Source organism: Fusarium sambucinum, chromosome IV (genome assembly GCF_050947815.1).
Source record: "Fusarium sambucinum isolate potato_lamoka chromosome IV, whole genome shotgun sequence".
Lineage (NCBI taxonomy): Eukaryota > Fungi > Ascomycota > Sordariomycetes > Hypocreales > Nectriaceae > Fusarium > Fusarium sambucinum.
Window position 1 is genome coordinate 1299229 of NC_139291.1, and position 19207 is coordinate 1318435.

Below are 19207 nucleotides of genomic sequence, written 5' to 3' on the forward strand. Positions count from 1 at the left end.
GTACCTGTTTCTGCTGTGGGAAGATGAGGAGGTACGTACCTACCTACCTGTCTGCACCTGCTGTCTACTGTCTGGCGGGGGGGCCCTACCTTCAGATCATCCCCGCTCTATGACCCAAGTGGGGAAGTTGCGACTGGGATGCAATGTCCGCCAGTTTAACGTGGGAAAGAGCGTTTTGCAGTGTTGAAAAGGCGGAGGACCAGGGGGGTCCTTTCTCTCGCTCTCGTTCTTCGCTTGGAACCAAGATCCGTCATTGTTGATTTGCTTTTTCCCGTCGAGTAACTACTATTGCGACACTCACACACTCACACACACAAAGAGTCAACGGCCGCATGGGAATCTCGCCGAGTGGTAGCCGACAGGCTGGGAAGCCACACATCCATCCACGTTGATTCTTCTTGAATTGAGGCTGTAACTAGCGGACACAGTTCAAGACACGCCCTTGCTGTACCTTGCCCGATAGGTTGAGAGTCTCTCTGTCGTCTATTCAATCGTTCGAGGATAGCTTCGATTTCGAGACATGAAAGAGGCTGAAGCTGGAGCTGAATACAGAAGGCATCACCAAGTTGGTGAAATGTTTCAACTTGCGGAGGAACTTTGTTCACGCCTTGTCCTTGTCAATAATCGCATCTTGATACCCTTTTTCGTGTAGCAATCCGCTTCGGTGCATGAATTGATTGACTTGTCTACCAAGAATATCGCAACACCTTCAATGTCATTACGAACTTTTGTCTCTTTCTCGCATTCATGAGTCTGCCTTGTTGCGACAGTTTCACGTCATGCTCCCATCTCTCGGGTTTGGCCGATCAGGCATCTTCATTCTCTCAGTCACAATGATTCATCCTCTTCTTTTCCTCTGTTTACACCTTGTACCAAAAGGCATCTTACGCCTCAACGCTTTCGTGTGGTTACTACAAGATTGAGTTTACCATTTCCCCATGGTAGAATTTCGCGTTATTCTATCTTTATCTGTGGCACTTTGTCCCGCTTCCCCATGAACTACGTACAAAGTGACGACAAGCGGAACAAATGACTACCGCTACTTTAGTTGAGCAAACAAGACGATCTTGTGTTTAGCTTCCCAAGACTAACCTTAGCCCCCCAGAAATGCCGGTACTGCCTTTAATGCCGTTCCATGTCGTGTCTTGATTATCAAGCACACCCAACAACTCGCGGTCTAAACTGAATAGCTTCTTTTTAACGTTGTGTTTGGATTGGGTTCTTTCCGGCGGTTCGGCGCCATGCCATCTCAAGGTTTTGAGCATTTACCTAATGAACCGCACCGTTTATTGACTCATCTAATAGCACATATCACGTTAACTGAAAGATCGTCGCCGCTATCATCACGAATGCCCCAATACGACAACTCTATCAAGTATGAGTCTACGGCGAATTCGCGACTCGACGAATGGAATCCTGCTCGCTCCACAAGCAGATCAAGGCGCGTCTCATCGGCCTGTGTCTAACATCACTAGCTCCATGCCCGGTACAGGGACGGCTCTCACCGGTGCCGCCAGCCGAAAGCTACGACGGTGCTGTTTAGCATTGCTAGGGGAGCATTAGCTACCTGCTATGACCTAGTAGTCCTTGGTGACTAATCTGAATACTGGTAATTAAACGAAAGCGAGATGTGACGCTTGGGTTGATTTGGTTTGGGGTACCTGTACGAAAGAGCCGCCATAAATTGGCCGTACGCTGAACCCAGTCAAGCTTCACTGATGTCTTTTAGAGAGTTTCACGTTAGCTTGAAGACGAACCAGTTGTCTCGGGGAATGGACCGCAAAGAATAGCTCTTGGCAGCGAATCGGTTACTCTTTTAGGGTGAAACCAGCCGCTGAAAGTCAAGATGGCAGGCGCATGAGAACATACTACATCAGTGGCTTGAATCCTTCAGACGTGCAGCCAGACATGCCCTGTCTGTGTCTTGTCGAGGGCTCATTTATGTGCACTCCCATGATCTTCAGGTCCCAATTACTTGAATAACAAGATCTTGTCTTGAATATGCTTTCAATCAAGGGATACATCGACGGAGGTTAGATGGAGCGCTGGAGTTAATGTCTTAGCGGCATCAAAAGACGTCACGGATCTACCGGTATCCTACCTTTTCAAAAGTGACACTCTTGGCACCTGTCGGGGATTTCTTTTTACAGATTCAAACCTGGCACCCAATATCGCTTCCCTGATTTCTGGTACTGATGTGCGATATGCTATTACCCTGCGCCTTCGGGGGCCATGCACTATGCACTCACTGACATGATTTGTCGCGGCACAACACACAATAGCGGCCCACGTAGAGCCTTCACGGATAAAGGGAAGCGGAAAAGTAGAAGGAAAGGGTTGTGGTGTTGTTTTGGAATTGTCCTTTCTTCAGGCCGCAGAGCTGCATTATCACATTCACGATGGCTGCCAGCTCTGTCCACTCAACTGTCCGTTGCTGTCCCAAGCCCAAGGGGTGCCATGATCCATCAGCTCCGAGTTACCCAATAGCCATCGTCCCAAGGATCTCATCGAGGGACGAAGGATGAGGTGGGGAACTGTAAACTTGGCTTCTGAGGCGGGCGCTCTGCAGCCCAAAGTCAGTCAGAACCCAATTGCTAATCAAGCAAAGCTTTCGAGCACCTTATGATGGTGACGTAGATATATCCTTGTTCCCCCTTTCTAGATAGTAGAGTAGAGGTTGTCAATGTTGTCAAAATGCAACATTGCATTGCAGTGATAGAAGGAGTCTTATGACGACGTGTTGATATGTACTCGTACTATACAATGAAGTTGAAACTGTCATTCTTCTCTGTTGGTGGGTGATCCGGATGCCCGGGGCGGTTCTCTCGGAAGTATGAAATCTCACAATAATCAACAAGGACCCTTCATTCAAACAAGCTCGTCTTATTCCCAACTTGACTCCACCACCGATTGATCACCAGCAAGGGTTACCGTTGCAGCACAGCACACCGCAGAGTACCTAGCTTGAAGCTCATACCATATACACTGAAAATGCATAGTAAACGTGCACTCACTAGAACAACAGACCCAAGTTCTAGATTATATGGCAAATCCGAACCCCCACCAAGCATTGATCTCTTATTGATCTCACAATCTCGTTGTATCTGAAACTATTTCAACCGTGCACAATGGCGTTGAGAAGCTGGGAGTTACCCTGGATGAAGAACGGGCCGATCCCCTCTTAATCTACATAGTGAAACTTGTGAGGCAGATTTTTCTTTCCTTTTCTCTTCTACCGCGCGGTAATTCCACTGTCTGTGTGTTGATCGGATTGTTTAGTTGTTCCATTGGAGATTTGACGTTCGACGGTGAAGCCGTTATTGATAAGCCACAGGGGGGATTCTTCACCGTTGTTTTGGAAGGAATTACTAATAAGATTAGCTATATCAATCAGGACTTTTTAATTGAAGGGTCTTGCGTGAAGTCATGGAGTTGAGTGTCAAGTGTTGAAGGTTGGACCCTAGGGTAGATGATTCCAAATTGTATCGTCACTTCGAGTATGAGTAAGCACACTCGCAGTTTGTTTTGTAAGCATCATACCTTAGCTGGCTGCGAGAGGAATATGTCTGAATCCAATTGTGAAGAGTTCATAAGTTTGTAGTTGATTTGTTATCCAAGACCACGACATCCGAGGCTCAAAGTGTTAAAGATGTCTTCTATACGTTTCACCATGAAGACATACTCGTGCCTAAAACCAACCCGTATACTTTTACAATATCACCTTCATTATACATTACCCTTCAAACTTCAAGCTACTACTCAAAACTCCATTCAATATCCTAAACGTAACTACTCCATGTCTCGGCCAACTGGTCTCATCGCCTCAGAGGGCATCGAGCTCCTCACCTGGGGCACACCCAACGGTCTCAAAGCCCAGATCCTTCTCGAAGAGCTTCGTGAAGCTTATGGGAAAGACTACACCATACAAGGCGTTGACATTAGCAAAAAGATCCAAAAAGAGCCCTGGTTCACTGCCCTTAATCCCAATGGTCGTATCCCTGTGTTGATCGACCATGATAACAATGGCCTCGCTGTCTTTGAAGGGAATGCTATTCTGAGCTACCTGACGAGAAAGTATGATCCGGAGTATAAGTTTTCTTTCAGGATTGATGATGATGATTATACTCATGCTGAGTCGTGGATTGGATGGCAACATGGTGGAATTGGGCCTATGTAAGTCACTGGTCGTTGGTTGGGATATGGGATGATTGACTGACACGGTATCAGGCAAGGTCAAACCCTACACTTTCTCTACGATACCAAATTAACAATGCCATATGGTATCCAGCGCTACGTCGGAGAAACCGAGCGTCTCTACGGTGTTCTAGATAAGCGCCTTTCGGAGAGAGACTACATTGTTGGTCCTGGCAGAGGTCGTTACTCCATTGCGGACATTGCCCTCATCGGCTGGGCCGACCGTCTACCGCGAACTACAATCCCGTGGGACCAGTATCCCAACGTGAAAGCTTGGTTTGCGCGTATGCTTGAGAGGCCTGCTGTCCGACGTGGTATGTTGCTGCCTTCTAAGGAGGAAAAGCCGACGGGGCTGGACCCTGTGGATGAGGAGACGATAAAGAAGCGTGAAGTTCTCAAGGTGGTTGTTGATGAGGCTAAGGAGCAGTTTGGATACAAGTATTCTTCACCGTAAGAAAGACTACATTTTAGGTTCTGATTTTGAGCCGCAGTTCTTCTTGATTAGAAAATTTAGCAATCATCTCATCTTTCCAGAACTACCCAGGCTAGTCTGGTCTACTACATCTTTTACGTGAAGAAGACGTACGAATGGCTTGCACAAGGTTATCATGGCTGAGATGATCACTGTATCCGCTTTACAGATGCAGACAAAAGCTAACCATATCGTCTTATGTGGATAAAATCGCAATCAGACGACCATACAAGCACGTCATGCCACTCGTATGACAGACAGGGTCGTGGTGACATGCCCAATCAAACCGCCGCCATGATGGTTCACGATCATGACATCTCATCATGACGACACTCAACATGATGAAGTAAAAAAAAGATATGATAAATTGATCATTAATTGCTCATATACTCATGAGGTTCGCTTTTTGATATTTAACTGAATTCGTGATCCCATGCCAAAGCGCCGTATTGTTCCATCTTACTGGTGGAACTTCTTAACCTTCTCAACCTCGTCGTAACTACCCATGAAGATACCGGCCTTGTCGTGGATGTGCTCGGGCACAACCTCGAGCATTCGGTTCATCTTGCTGTCGACGGCTTGACCACCGGCTATGAATCAAGTTAGTAAGATGTGACTCAGAGCAAGAAAATGAAAGACTAACCATTCTCAAAGATAAGAGCCATGGGCGCACACTCGTAGAGGATACGGAGCTTGCCCTTGGGGCTCTTCTTGTCGGCGGGGTAAGCAAAGATACCTCCGTACAGCAGAGTTCGGTAAGCATCAGCAACCATGGAACCGATGTAACGCGCACTGTAAGGCTTGCCGTTTTCTTGAGCCTGCTTCAATGAGTTGAAGTAGTTGATGGTCTTGTCCTCCCAGTATAGTGAGTTACCCTCGTTACAAGAGTAGATGTCGCGAGACTTAGGCAGGCGCATGTCGGGGTGAGACAGGATGAATTCGCCGACGCCGTTGTCAAGAGTGAAGCCGTTGACGCTTCCGCCGCGCATGGTGATGACGAGCTGAGCCGAGGCACCGTACATGGTGAAACCGGCGGCAAGCAACTCAGTACCGGGCTTGAGAATGTCCTCCTTGCAGCCCTTTGAGCCTTCGGGAAGCTTGTGAATGGCAAAGATGGTACCGACTGAGACACCAGCGTCCAAGTTGGAGGAACCGTCAATGGGATCGCAAGCGACAGCGTAGCGGGCTTCTGATGCGTCCTTGAAGTAGATGATATCATCCTCCTCCTCGGAGACTAGAAGCGCGCACTTGCCGGAAGAGCGCATAGCCTCAATGAAGAGGTCATTGGAGATGACATCGAGCTTCTTCTGGTCGTCTCCGGTAATGTTTGAAGAACCAGCCAGACCGGTGAGGTTCACAAGGGTGGCGCGTCGGATGTAGTAGGCGATAGACTTGAAAGAGAACTGGAGAGCGTGACACAATAGACTGAGGGGGTGGTTAGCATGGTTATCATGAGAATTGGGGGGTCACATGAGCGTACGTGAAGTCACCAGTAGCTTCAGGGTGCTTGGCCTGCTCCTCAGTGAGGAAGCGGGTAAGGGTAACAATGTTGGTGTTAACCTTTTCGGATTCTTGTCCGCTGTTGGTGGTAGACATTGTGACTGAGTTTTAAATGGGAAGAGAGAAAGAGCGGTTGATCAGCAAGAGGGGAAAGCGAAGTGCAAGGTCGTTATGATGGAGGGGTATGAGGGTATCGTGAAGGTTGGAGAGGAAGAAGTAGAAGAGGGAGAAGACAAGAGCACGCGACGAAACGGGAGATGGGACCAAGTTATGTAAAAGCAAGTGCCTGAGCTTTCGCAGCGCAAAGCAGAGTAGCAGAGTAACAACCGCGTCGGTGACTTGACGACAATTGACGGATGACGATCCGTCCAATGCCAATCAATGATACGCCCGCATCCCGGGGGGCGGCCATCAACGGCCCCATCCGTGCGAGTTATGGGCTCTGGAGCCGCAAGTTCAAGACTTCTCATGTAATGGCAATGGGCATTTGCACCAACCAGGACGCCTGAATATCGGAATCTCATGGACCATGGTTGACCGTACAGCGTAGCCCGGCCGAGGGGAAGCGGTAGCAAGAGGATTTCCCGGGGTCTCCAAAGCTCCCCCAACTGTTTAACTGTAGCTTTGGTTAGCTTTGTTTGTACGTACTATGTCTCCCGGTTTCTTCCCCCACATTTGGAGGTGAAGAATGGAGAACCTCGGGGGTTGTTCACCGAGGAGCATACGGAGGACATACATCATGAACCCATAGATTTTTGATAGCATCGCGATGGGGGAAGAGTCTTTGTCGTCACAGCCACTCCTGAGACCCGCCATTCTTTTGATTTCTTGATGTTCTCGTGGCCTTGTGAGGCGGTTGTAGTGGGGGTGGCTCGCTCATATTGACGTTTAAGCGGGGGTTTTAATCTTTTGGAGACTGGAGATCTTCATAAAACACCGAAGTGAGGCAGCGATAAGTGGGTTTGGGGGAGTTTAACTGTGAGAAAGTTGGAATTGTTGAATATCTTGTCTCGTCTCTTGTTCAGTTGTGTTGACGTCTTCCTTTCTCAGGCAATTGGGTCCTGCATATATCATACCTACGCTCCTCCCTCGGGTCTTCAAAACGTACCTTCCTTCTACCAACTGTCCCCCTCAACCGACGGTCTTCTTCTTCCATTACGGAACCGGATCAAAGGTTATCCGCCTAAAGCGGACTTCTATTACCTTGGGAGTTCCAGCTGAGTGTGAGCTGGATTGAACTGGCACCTGATAAGAATCCTTTTTCCTCATCGATTACTGACGGTGCTTTTCATTGACGGACAGTTTCCGAGGTTGAATGGCGCCAAGCTTCCCCGTTTTGTCCCTGTGGTTATTATTCAACCCGAGGCCTCGGGTCATGTGTGATGAACTCAACTCTACCACGACGGTACTACCTAACCTGTAATCAGGAAGCTTGCCTGTGAAAGTTCCTCAAGTGCCGTTATATCAAATTAACCAAGGTAAAATAAACAGGAATTTGACATAACAAACTACAGCGACTAGACTCTTTATCTTTATCTTGTATTTTCACAAGATAGGCAATTGTTGCCCTGCTTCCCCCCTGTTTCCCTTTCCCCAGACCCAAAAAGGCAATATTTTTGCATGAGATTCTCTCTCTCCTTTCCCTCGTCTTAATCCCGCTCTCGTGAGCGGACCTCGGCATCTCGGTCAAGTCTCCGTCTCCACGGTTGATCAAATCTCTACCATAAACTATACTGTACCTTACTAGGGGATCTTGACCCAACCGTACCGTGGGGATTGCATTGCATTTGCACTTGCACCTTAATAAACTTATTGACTCCATTCGCGCGTTCCTTCTTCCCCAGCTTTTTCCCTGAACCTAACCTACCGCTTTTCCATCTCCATCTCATCTTTAATCGCCTTTTCTATCAACAGTAATTGCTGGTTTCTTACTGGTGAAATTGTAATTACGTGCCTACCTACTGTCGCATAGCTCTACACAACCTCGACCTCGATTCGTTACCATCGTCATCATGGTCGCCGACGCAGTTATCTACCATCCTACGGTAGCGCACTACCTGCGCTACATGGCCACTACCCTCGGTCGCGACAAGCTCATGCGAGTCTTCCAGTACTTTGCCCGTTTCTACGCCTGGTACCTCCTCCGCGCAAACGCAACCGCAGACAAGGTCGCTCCTTGGAACGCCCTCAAGAAGCAGTTCGGTCTGTTCCGGAAGGTCTTCCGAGCCGGAAAGTTCGTCGAGCACCTCAAGGCTGCTGCCACCGCCTCCGACTCAAAGTCCATGGACCCCGTCCTCAAGTACACCCAGGTCGGTCGCCAGCTTGGTTACGCCGGTTACCTCGCTTGCGATTCTCTCACCATTCCTCACGCCGCCGGTATCAAGACCTGGAAGCATGCTACGCGCATGCAGCAAGAGGCCTACCGATCCTGGGCTGTTGGCATCGCCTTTAGCATCCTCGGCCAGCTGTACACTCTTCGCCAGTTGAGTGCACGAGCATCAAAGGTCGATCTGAAGGAGGGAGAGGGTGTTGTCGAGAGCAAGACCATTTCTATGTGAGTTGTAACATGCAATCGCTTTCTCATTGCCGTATGTACTAACTCATTCCCAGTGAGCGCGCTGCCGCCAAGAAGCAGCTTCTTTGCGATGTCTTCGATATCCTGGTTCCCCTTTCCGGTCTTGGCTACAACCGATTCCTCGACGACGGTGTCGTAGGCCTTACTGGTACTCTGAGCAGTCTTATCGGTGTCTACACACAGTGGAAGAAGACCGCCTAATTTGGCAATCATATACGAAACAATAACCACCACCGCCTGATACCACATATTTACTCATCCTCAAAATCTCTTACAAGCGCATCGTACAGTCATAATCTCTATAACATCTTTTTTTTGTATTATATGGAGGCGCTGGGATTGGGTGGCCGTACTACGTAAACCTGAAGTACCATTCACTCATTGTCTGATTATAGCCAGTTCGAAAATACAAAATCAAAGTTGGATTATTCTTTTCTCGAATCCTATAACAAATTGACCCTGTTCAACGTCTTGCAAATGAGAGTGGTGCCCTAAGGCACATCGTGCAAGTGATAGTGTTAAACAAGAAGCAAACCAAGCAAACCATCATTCGCGACTACTCCATTGCCTAGTCGTACACTATATCTCAAATTACGTAGCAAACTCGATGCCTGTAGTCGTGGACTTTTCCCAGCTGTCGTAGACGTATATCCTGCAAGCCCTTGCACCTGACGCCAATCCAATCTGCCTCATCCTTTTGGTTGAGAATGTCACCAGTCGGTTGTCATACATTGTCGCACTTGTCTGCCAATCATTACCTCCGTTGAATCTTGCCCTTTCATACCCATTAACAGGTCGTGACTGTTACACGCCAATTGGCATATTCGGTTGGGGAAGATCTAGTACACCGTCGGTCAAGGACAGTCCTGCCAAGCAAGCGCCCAAAGCGGTAATGGAATTTGGATTTACCAGTAACGTCCACCACGATCATAGTCTCGCGGATAGCCACCCTCTCGTGGGTATCCACCCTCTCGGGGAGGAAAATCTCGAGGAGGTCGGTCGTATGGGGGTCGCCCATTGACATAAGGATCAGGCGGAGGAGGAGGGTAGTCGCGTCGGTATGGATCATCGTATCGACCGCGAGGAGGAGGGGGAGGATAATCCTCCATAGGGCGACGAGGTGGGGATCGATAGCGAGCACGGTCGTCGTAATAGTCGCGACGCGGACTACGATCACGGTAGCCATATCCGTCTCGACGAGGGCTATAACCTCGGGGAGGACCACGGCGGTCGTAATCGTCCACGGGAGGGGGGTAAGGGCGTCGTCCAGGAGAGCGCGATCGGCCGCGCTCGCGAGGAGGCATGTCCGGCTGAGTCTGAAGTGTCGAGTCAATTTACAGTTCTCACAGTTGAACGGGGCTACCTTGTCATACGTCGGCGACACACTGGACTCGCTGGCCCTTAAACTCGCGACCATCCAGCTTCTCGACGGCAGTTCTCAGGTCGGCAGCAGTCTCGAATTCAACGAATCTACAATTCATTAATAATGACCTCGACACGCATAAAACTCAACTCACCCTCGGCCGTTCGAGTCACGGCCTGTCTCGGAGTAAACCACGTCCAAGCTGGACTGACGTGCAAAGTCCTTGAGGTCCTATTTCCAGAATCCACGTAAGTTGCTGTCCAGGAAAGGGAAACGCCGGAAGTCCATGTAATCCACAAAACGAAAGCACAATCCGTCAAGACAAGAACCAGGAAGCAAAACCTGAAGAGCGGGAGGGGGTCCTTGATTGTTGTGCCCTGGAACTAATCCCGGTGCAGTTCCAATGGGTCGAAACCAGAAAAGCCAGAGATGCGCGCAAATCACAAAGGGAAGGTCCATGGAGTCCAGCGATCAATAACGGGGAGGATAAACAGACCTGCCAAGAGGTATCATTTGGTAGTCCCGTAATCTGCATTCGATGAGGGGTTCGGCGAGGCCGAGGCGCAGTGCGCTCATGGTTGCCAAAATTGCCGCCCTCACGATGCCGGGAACCACGGGCGAACTGGACGGTAAGTCGTTCTCCCATGAAATCAGAACCATCTTTCGAAGTCGCGGATTAGCCAGGAACGAGGGGGGTGATGTTAAACGATGACGTACGGAAAGCTGTCAAACGTGATTAGCAAGAGTCACAACAAGAGGGCCAATGATATAACTCACCTGGAACAACGTCGCGGGCATCCATTGGGTCCTTGTACTCGATGAAACCGAAGCCGTTCATGAGCTTCACTTCGGTGATTTCTCCAGTGCCATGAGTCGCGAAGTGAGCCTCGACGTCGGATTTGGTAGCTGTTGGGCAGCATGTCAGTGGGTTGACTAGGAGCGTCAGGGCGATGAGTCCGGACCATTGCGAGGGAGGTTTCCCAAGTACAGCCGGGTGGCTGATACCTCCGTCATGTTGCCGGTTGGAGGACCGTAGTCAAGCGAGAGATGGGATCCAAACGGAAAGCGAGTGCAAAAATTCGAAGTATTGATCTAGCCAGAGAGATTCCAGAAGTCCAGGGCCAGTTGCGCGCGATGGACCAAGAAATACAGAAAACGCGGGGTTTTCTTGGGTGGCGGGTAGACGAGGATGGGTGATGATGAAGATATGTTGGTGGAGAGGAGAAGAGTGCGACATGGACAAGCTAGACTCTAAACCTTACGCGACGAAGAAGGCTGGGGCAAAAGGCGGACAAGTCTGGCAGAACACCAGATCGAGAAGGTGCCCCCGGATCCCGCTATCTCGGGCGCTGAAGATGCTTCGTTAGCGTCACATGCGAACGCCTTTGCCTGCATTAATGCTGCTGCACGCTCATGCTAGGCGCTGTAAGTAAGTGCCCGGCTTGTTGGGATTGATACTACGTAGGAGACTTCAAACTTTATAGTTGATCTTTTCAGAATGCAGAAAACCCAGCCATTGTCATTACTATTATTTCATGGCCTCCTCATGAATCTATGCTACTAACTCAATAACAGCATAAAAAAAGTTTCGTTACAGACAGGACGCAAGTCATTTTCCCCCAATCACCACATAATTTTCATCTCAGCCCAACTTGATTCCTTGTCAGTGACGCCCAACGCCTTGCTGTGCACTCTATCATGTGCTTGGTGGAGAATAATAAGAAGATCTTTTCATTAGGGCCTTACGGTTCCTCGAATAGGACCGAGACGATTTCATCAATCATAGTGAATACGAGGTGTGCACTGTGAACGAGTTAGCCAAGTCCTCTCATACGAGACGATTTCCTAATCAAATGACATACTTCAACCTCGAGTTGTTCAATGTCGCAAAGATACGACGACTCGCTGCCTGCGCATTGACTCTTCCCACAACACTGCCAGCGAGATCTGGTACCAGTGTGGCCAGCATCAGACTCGCCTCAGTCCGTGTCTTTTTCTTTTCGGTGGCTGTTCGTGGTTTTCGATCACGTTGCATCTCTCCTCCTGGCCAAAGGCTGTCCTGAACCAAGCTGATACATTTGAGAACATTGTCGTCCTGGGAAAGCATCTTGACATTATCTCGCACTTTTCTCTCAATCGTACCGCCAAGAAGTTGCTGCAGAACAACTACCACGGCTCTTCCGCGGAGCCAGTTGTTTCCCTTGTTGAGCTCGAATATCTCAAGGAAGATGTCGCAAATCGGTTTGATGAACGGTTCAAGTTCCTTATTCTCAAAGGCGTTCAATTCAGCTTCGGCTTCAGCGGCTGGAAAGTTCTCTTCGTCAACATTGAGTGGAACCGTGTTGAGCTGGTTTGTAGCCGCCGCGATTAGACTCTGGCCAGCCTCAGATATCTGGTCCAGAACGGGGATGTTTCCAAGTATATCGTCCATTCCATCTGCAACAGAATCATATAACCGCGTCATCATATCCTTCTTGTCTTCGCGATCCAGAATATCTTGACCTTGTGTTATCACACTCTGCGAAAGGAATGCTCTAAGCTCTCGGCTACGGCATGCTTCAGGCAGCAGCAGTAGATCTTGCAGATACTGCTCGAGAGCAGTTCGTCTCTTGCGTAGAAATTCGCTTTGGAACTTCATAACCATACGTCGCCGAGGAAAGTCAAGATTCCGGACCGACGGGTAACGGGACCGTAGCTTTTGGTGAAGTTCGTGGAACTCGCTGTATCGCCGCGAAATCACCCATGAAGCCGCGGGCATCTGCTCTCCAGCATTTCTTTGCACTTCGATAACGTATAGGGCAAACTCTCTGCCGTCCTCTTCTCTTCCGACCTGAATGGATTTGATTCTGATAGTGGAGCGGCCGTAGAGACTATTATCGCTCTCTTGGATGACATACTGCTGACGTTGAAGCTCCTTGCGCCTAATCTCCCTTTGCAAAGACGCTTTCGACTTCCTAAGGATGCGTAGCTCAGCAGTGTTATTTGTCAACTCTGCTTTCCGCGTTAAGGACTCCACGACCGCCTCCTGTGCTACCAGGCGATCAATGTCATTAGAAAGAGCAGTGATTGCTTCGGCCAGTCCAAGATCTCCTGGTGCTGCTTCGTGCACTTCGTCTTCATCATCGGGCGGCGGACCCTCGTCTGGATCGCCGTCATCAGGGAGATCTTTGTTATTATCACCAAATAGATCATCATCAACAAAGACGCCGATTCGTGAGGCCGCACTGACAAGACCAAGCGACGAAAGGCTTGGCTTTTCTCCTTCTTTGAGCAAGGCGCCTGGTCGTACTCCCATGTCAAGAGAGCCACGATTGGATTCGTTGTCGTGACCTGAGAAGAGGCTCGACGTATTATCATCGATGCCACCAATACTACCAATGCCACTGTTTTCGAAAAGGGACGCGCGTAGATCCTCAGCGGTCTGTGGACGATTGTTTTCCATGATGTTTGTGAGCGCTTCCTCCACTGCCTGAACAACCTGAGTGTCCGGCAGCTGTTGACTGTTTGTCTCTGCATCCAGGCTTTGCACAGAATCTCCCAAACCATCGGTATCAATGTCGTCGTCTTCAAACAGGGGAGTAGAAGAGCCCTCGTCAAGTGAGCGTCTAGCTCGATGACCAAGGCCGTTGCCATTGGAGTTCAGAGACCTGAGGTCCGAAGCAGATCCTGTACGTTTGCTCGTGTTGGATAGTTGTGTGGTTAACCGTGAAACTGGTCTTGGCTTCGCTGGCAAAGTCTTACTAGATCGACCGGGCGCCAATGTTTGTGCTTCTGGTTGAGGTGTTGATCGGAGGGTCTGGTTATTGGCTGCTTCCTCAGCGGCAAGACATTTATAGAAGAGGTCAGATTTCTTGAAACCGTGGAAGAAACGCTCGCGCATCTCCTCTAAAACTGCACTTTGAGCTTTCAAAATAGCTTGTCGGGCTCTGTAGTACTGCATCGGCGTGGCTGTTTTCCCTGCCTTGATAAACTCTTTCACTTCGTTCTTTGAATGGTCCGGAACCTTTAACTCAGACCTTGATAAGTATGCTTGATTTATCTGCTGTAAGTCTTGACGATCCGCGTCAGTCCACATAGGGAGCGTCGATGGCAGCTCATCGTCCGGGCCATCTTCCTCCAGGGGGTTTCGGAAACCGTCGACAACAAGCCAGAACTGTACCAAGGGCATCAGATTTTGACGATCCATGTATTCCATAAAATAGGAAAGTGCTGAAGGATCTCTCAGGAAGTCCACCAAGGGCGCGCTTTCCAGCTTGGACTTTGAAGAAGTGGATGGTACAGGCAATGGTCCAGGTGGACGACGTTCACCACCAGCAGCAAGGTGAGTCACTCGTTGATCGAGTAACCTCTTTCCCATCTCCAATCGACGAAGGTAGACCTGGTCCTGGTTATCCTGAGAAGAATCCCTTTTGAGTTGACTGGCAACTTCGCTGCGAAAACGGCGTGCATCTGACAGGTTGTTGACCTTCCGAATAGCACGGATGAACTTTTCAAACTTGCGCTCGCTGTCGCCTGGCGCAACTCTAGGCATGGATGCTAGTTTGCTGGACTTTGGTGTAGAGGGAGCATGCTGATCCAAAGCTGCACGAAGCTTGCGTACTGTTGATCTGTCTTGCAACATTGAACGACCCATATTCTCCATTAGTTGATTCCATGTATCGGGCTCGGAAAGAAGCTGAATCACGGGAAATAACACTGCACACCCAACAATCTCGCGAATGATGATGGAGACAGCTCGACTAGACAGCATGTTCTCCGGAAGAATTTGTGGCATAATCTTTGCGACAAGAGATCGCAGGTAGTCTTGTTGCACCATCTTGGTGTCGGGAAACGACAATGACGCAGCAGGGTGTAGGCGTCCATCGCGGAATTTTGAAGCAATAGCGAGGTCGAGTTCTTCTGATTCAGTAACAGAGCGGTTAAGCTTCTTCCCTCGTACTGATTTCTCTGCTTCGTAGAAATCTCGAAAGTGGGCGGTAAGGAGAGGAACAAGACGACTGGTGAGGAGGTCCGCCAGATCCTTATCACGTAGGATATCACACAAGCTCAGCAGCGCCTCGCGCACAGCTTTGTCGACCTGATTCGTAAAGGTCGGATTGCGACTTATATTGGAATACCAACTGCTAACAAAGTCGCGGATTATGAGGCCGAGCAAATCGTCGATAGCTTTAGAAACGCGGGGTGATTCGGGTTGTATTTGGGTTGGAGTATATGATTGTCGCTGGCGCAGCGCCTGCACCTCTGATCGCCATGATTTTAGACTTAGGAAGGTGACGCCATTCGGTGGCAGGGTTCGATCGTTTGGGCGTCTCGAGACAAGGAAGAGGCCGGTCAAGAGAAGAACGAGGGTGACGAAGGAGCCGGCAACAAAGGCATGGCCTGCCCAGCGAAGAACAGGTGACCAGCTCGCAGCAAAGCCCCAGGCTATGAAGGCAGCGAGTCCTGCAACAATAACATCTCTACGCTTGAGGGCCATCACCAGGATGTTGACCTCAAAGCCACATTCTTGAACGAAGATGGACGGGTGTAAGTGGTAAAGTCGGTGATGCGATAATAGGTAGTGGAGGTTAAGACTGGATTGGTCTAACTAACTTAAGGTGAGGTGGCTGTCAATTACAGCGGAGAAGGATGCTGTCATTTTGTTGCTTCACCCCTGTCAAAATAGTCTGCGGGACAAGGAACCCTGGACAGCACCCCTCACCTCAGTGATGACTGGCAGTCTGCAGGTACAACTCGATTGATGGTATCAGAAAAGTTGGCCGGCAGAAGCATAAGAGACCAAATCTGTAGGTCAGTTTATGCTATGCTAGGTACGTAGACTATACCTCTTACATTACTTATTTCTATAGGTACCTAGGTACCCTAAGACTTGGGAGGCCAACTTTTCTGCTACCTAGATTCCTTATATGGCTTACCACATTAGTCATGCGCAAGTCGTCTTGTTATTCATAAAGAATGTGTTGTTCATATAACCAATTTCGTTACCCTTATTACCAGTATCGCCAAGTTAAATTCTACCACGGAGGATCCTCCAGTCTTCGAAACAACGCTACAAACTTTTGTCCGTTATTCCTAGTAACCTTCTTGCTTTCTTCGGTTTCAGTCGACATGACATGGACACACTCGTCCGCCTCTTCCTCTTCTTTGGAAATCCTCTCGAAAGCAGGGTGAGCCTCGAGATGCTGAACCATCCACAAATGCAAGTCCTCAACATCGGTGATGGTGTAGACGATGCCACCAGGTCGGAGCGCATAAGCATACTCCGAGTTCAGCGTTGTCGACACAATTCTGGCCTTGTGCTTCCTGGCCTTGAAGTGAGGGTCGGGAAAGCAGATGAAGATCTTGGACAGCTGGGCCTTCTTGAAGAAATTGGGAAGGAACTTCATCGTGTTTGCTCGGATGCAGGCAACATTCTGGTACATGTTGTCCGAGTTTTGTGATCGTAGTGCTTTTATACGTTCTTGAACGTACCCTGCCACTTGTGTACGAATCTCCAGGCCTGCTCTGGTCAATACACATTCGCTAGTAACCAATTCTTACTCCACTTACCAAGTGTGAGAGTGTTTGGTAACTTGGGAGCCAGAGCTACCGTAAGACCTCCGAATCCACAACCAATATCGACAATCTCAACATCTTTTGTCAGACGAGGAGGCTTTGAAGAGTCTTCTGATGTTCCTTCTTGAACATAGTGAGGAAAGTATGGAGACCAATCCATATCATCTGGTGACTTGGGGCTGTCGAATGTTAGTTATAATGTAATTGAAACGGATTGAGCAGTCTGCATACTATTCTAGCATATGGTCAGAGAAAGGATTCGCATGCGCTCGCTGGCGATAGAACTTTTTGCGCGGCAACTGAGTAACTCCATCCTTGGTCCTCTTTATGCGATCCGTCTCGCGGCCTTTTTGCTTATTTGGAAGGTCTGCTGTCATGGTTGCTGCTATGATGATGCTGTTTAAGTGCTTCACAATTTCCAGTGATAATTTGTGAGGCAGATGAGGATGAAGCTTTGCGCATGGCAGAATTAGCCTTTTTGGAAGGCGGTGAGATATGCTCAGCTCTAGCATTGCACATGTTAATTAAGGCGGAAATAATCCCTGTCCGCTGGGCCACGATAGATGGAGCATCGACCTCCCTGAAGCGAAGCTGCCTCGGAATTGTGATTCTCCCATCCACAACATCAGTCGTTTTTTTCTCAAGCCATGGGCTTTTTTACTTTGAAGCAATCTGTAGCGCTGCCCAGAATGTCTAGCATGTCCTCTGAAGCGTCATGGAACCTATTCAGTCCTCTAATGACTGAGTACTCCTCTATCGTCAACTTGATCTCTCTTGTCTGTGTAAGTGCTGATTGACCTGATTACCTTTGCGCTTGCGACTAACGTACGGATAGCTCGGCCTAGGACTTATGTTATTTGTCCCCGTCATTCTTCTTGTGATATTCGACCTCTGTCTTTGGACGTGGAGGAACCTCTGTAACGATAATCCTCCACCGACTGACGAGCCCGATACTGTTGTTACTACGAACCCACATGCTGCGGCGATAGCAACAGGAATAGACAAAGCATCACTTTAATTGTTTACGACGAAACACAACAATCTGTTCTTTTCTCTTCGAAATTGCTGGGAACTCAAACTTGGCGCTTTTATTTTTGGTTATTCTATTTCAACATTCATGCAATCTGCGACAAGACCTTGATCAGATCAGCGGTGACTCCCATGGCGGTCACGTCACCTCCAGCGCCTGCACCCTGGACGATCAGGGGGTTGCTTCCGTATCTCTCGGTGTAGAAGCTAATAATGTTATCGCTACCCTTCAGGGCAGCAATGGGGTGGGAGCGATCAAACTGCTCCAGGCCAACCTTGACCTGCTTGGAGGCAGCGTCGATGCTTCCAACGAATCGGACAACCTTGCCGGCTTTCTCAGCAGCCGCCTTAGTCTCCTCCATCTGAGAGTCAAAAGCAGGGAGCTTCTCAAGGAACTCGTCGCCGCTGGAAACAGACTCGAGCTCCTTAGGGATAAGGCTCTGCACGGGGAAAGAGGTGGGAGACTCGACGGGGATTCCAGCCAGACGAGCGAGAATGGTCAGCTTTCGGGCAACGTCAAGACCGTTGAGGTCATCTCGGGGGTCAGGCTCGGTGTAGCCCAGAGACTTGGCCTTCTTGACCTCCTCGGACCACTTACCACCCTGGCCCTCAGTAGGATCAAAGGAGTTGAAGAGGAAAGACATGGTACCGCTGAAAACACCCTCAATCTTGGTGACCTTGTCGCCGGTCTCAACGAGATCCTTCAGGGTGGAGATGACGGGGAGACCAGCACCGACGGATGACTCGTGGTAAACACGGGCACCCGATGACTCGGCAGCTGAGAAGATGTCTTGCCACAGCTTGTATGGTCCAGAGAAGGCCTTCTTGTTGGGTGTAACAATGCTGATGCCTCGGCTCAGAGCAAGAGGGTACAGCTCAGCAACATCTTGAGAGCTGGTGTTGTCGACAAGAACGGTCTTGGCGGGGGCTTTGGAAAGGTACTCGACGACCTGAGCGAGAGCGAGCGGGGCCTTGGACGAGGAACCGAGAGTGTCGACGACGTTCTCGAGGTTAATGGGGGAGTAGTCGTCGTTGTAGATGGCCTTGCGGCTCGTGGCAATGTAGGCAAGGTTCAGTTTCGGGGATGGCTTTCGAGCAGCAAGGGACTGGAGCTGGTCGATAAAGGCCTTGCCAACACCTCCGGCGCCTGTTGTTGGGATATTAGTTTATAAAGTTGTGTATTTATAGTTTCGAATGTTTCAATTACCGATAATTCCGATGAAAACTTGCTTGGTAGCGGCCATGATTGCTGTGGTACTTGCAGAACTGTTGATGAAGCTTGTGAAGGAATAAAGTCAAGCTCCGATGGCGGGGCACTCAGGAAAGTGATTTGAGCACGCAACAGAACCCCGCGGTGGGTTACCCTACAATCGGAGGCACTTAAGGAATAACCAATTGGGTTCACAATTAATTGATGAGTCCACTTTGAATATCATAGGCAGACGTTGTAAATCATGATATTTTCAGTTTTCATAGTGTGTATTTATTTATAGTGATCAGGATGTCAACTCAGTTGTCG

At 49.2% G+C, this 19207-nt stretch overlaps 8 protein-coding genes across 8 annotated transcripts; 3 read left to right on the forward strand and 5 right to left on the reverse strand.

Moving 5' to 3' along the window:
* Positions 1–3796: 3796 nt before the first annotated feature.
* On the forward strand, positions 3797–4648 carry FSST1_000469 (glutathione S-transferase; the record flags this gene model as incomplete). Its single annotated transcript, XM_083230890.1, has 2 exons — positions 3797–4173; positions 4228–4648. The coding sequence occupies 2 exons, from the start codon at positions 3797–3799 to the stop codon at positions 4646–4648; spliced, it is 798 nt and encodes a 265-aa protein (XP_083090651.1).
* A 477-nt stretch (positions 4649–5125) lies between these two features.
* Positions 5126–6262, reverse strand: FSST1_000470 (fructose 1,6-bisphosphate 1-phosphatase; the record flags this gene model as incomplete). Its single annotated transcript, XM_083230901.1, has 3 exons — positions 5126–5256; positions 5310–6091; positions 6147–6262. The coding sequence occupies 3 exons, from the start codon at positions 6260–6262 to the stop codon at positions 5126–5128; spliced, it is 1029 nt and encodes a 342-aa protein (XP_083090652.1).
* A 1916-nt stretch (positions 6263–8178) lies between these two features.
* Positions 8179–8942, forward strand: FSST1_000471 (peroxisomal biogenesis factor 11; the record flags this gene model as incomplete). The annotated part of the gene is made up of 2 exons (XM_083230913.1): positions 8179–8720; positions 8777–8942. The coding sequence occupies 2 exons, from the start codon at positions 8179–8181 to the stop codon at positions 8940–8942; spliced, it is 708 nt and encodes a 235-aa protein (XP_083090653.1).
* A 704-nt stretch (positions 8943–9646) lies between these two features.
* FSST1_000472 (splicing factor SR family protein) lies at positions 9647–11118 on the reverse strand (the record flags this gene model as incomplete). The annotated part of the gene is made up of 7 exons (XM_083230924.1): positions 9647–10057; positions 10115–10211; positions 10259–10335; positions 10601–10764; positions 10822–10827; positions 10882–11010; positions 11067–11118. The coding sequence occupies 7 exons, from the start codon at positions 11116–11118 to the stop codon at positions 9647–9649; spliced, it is 936 nt and encodes a 311-aa protein (XP_083090654.1).
* A 728-nt stretch (positions 11119–11846) lies between these two features.
* Positions 11847–15580, reverse strand: FSST1_000473 (uncharacterized protein; the record flags this gene model as incomplete). The annotated part of the gene is made up of 2 exons (XM_083230934.1): positions 11847–11907; positions 11967–15580. The coding sequence occupies 2 exons, from the start codon at positions 15578–15580 to the stop codon at positions 11847–11849; spliced, it is 3675 nt and encodes a 1224-aa protein (XP_083090655.1).
* Positions 15581–16118: 538 nt separating this feature from the next.
* FSST1_000474 (tRNA (guanine-N(7)-)-methyltransferase) lies at positions 16119–17036 on the reverse strand (the record flags this gene model as incomplete). Its single annotated transcript, XM_083230945.1, has 3 exons — positions 16119–16603; positions 16654–16838; positions 16891–17036. 3 exons carry the CDS (start codon positions 17034–17036, stop codon positions 16119–16121), a joined length of 816 nt encoding a protein of 271 aa, XP_083090656.1.
* A 312-nt stretch (positions 17037–17348) lies between these two features.
* FSST1_000475 (uncharacterized protein) lies at positions 17349–17677 on the forward strand (the record flags this gene model as incomplete). Its single annotated transcript, XM_083230956.1, has 2 exons — positions 17349–17441; positions 17495–17677. 2 exons carry the CDS (start codon positions 17349–17351, stop codon positions 17675–17677), a joined length of 276 nt encoding a protein of 91 aa, XP_083090657.1.
* Positions 17678–17774: 97 nt separating this feature from the next.
* Positions 17775–18932, reverse strand: FSST1_000476 (homoserine dehydrogenase-domain-containing protein; the record flags this gene model as incomplete). The annotated part of the gene is made up of 2 exons (XM_083230967.1): positions 17775–18835; positions 18896–18932. The coding sequence occupies 2 exons, from the start codon at positions 18930–18932 to the stop codon at positions 17775–17777; spliced, it is 1098 nt and encodes a 365-aa protein (XP_083090658.1).
* Between the last annotated feature and the right edge of the window lie 275 nt (positions 18933–19207).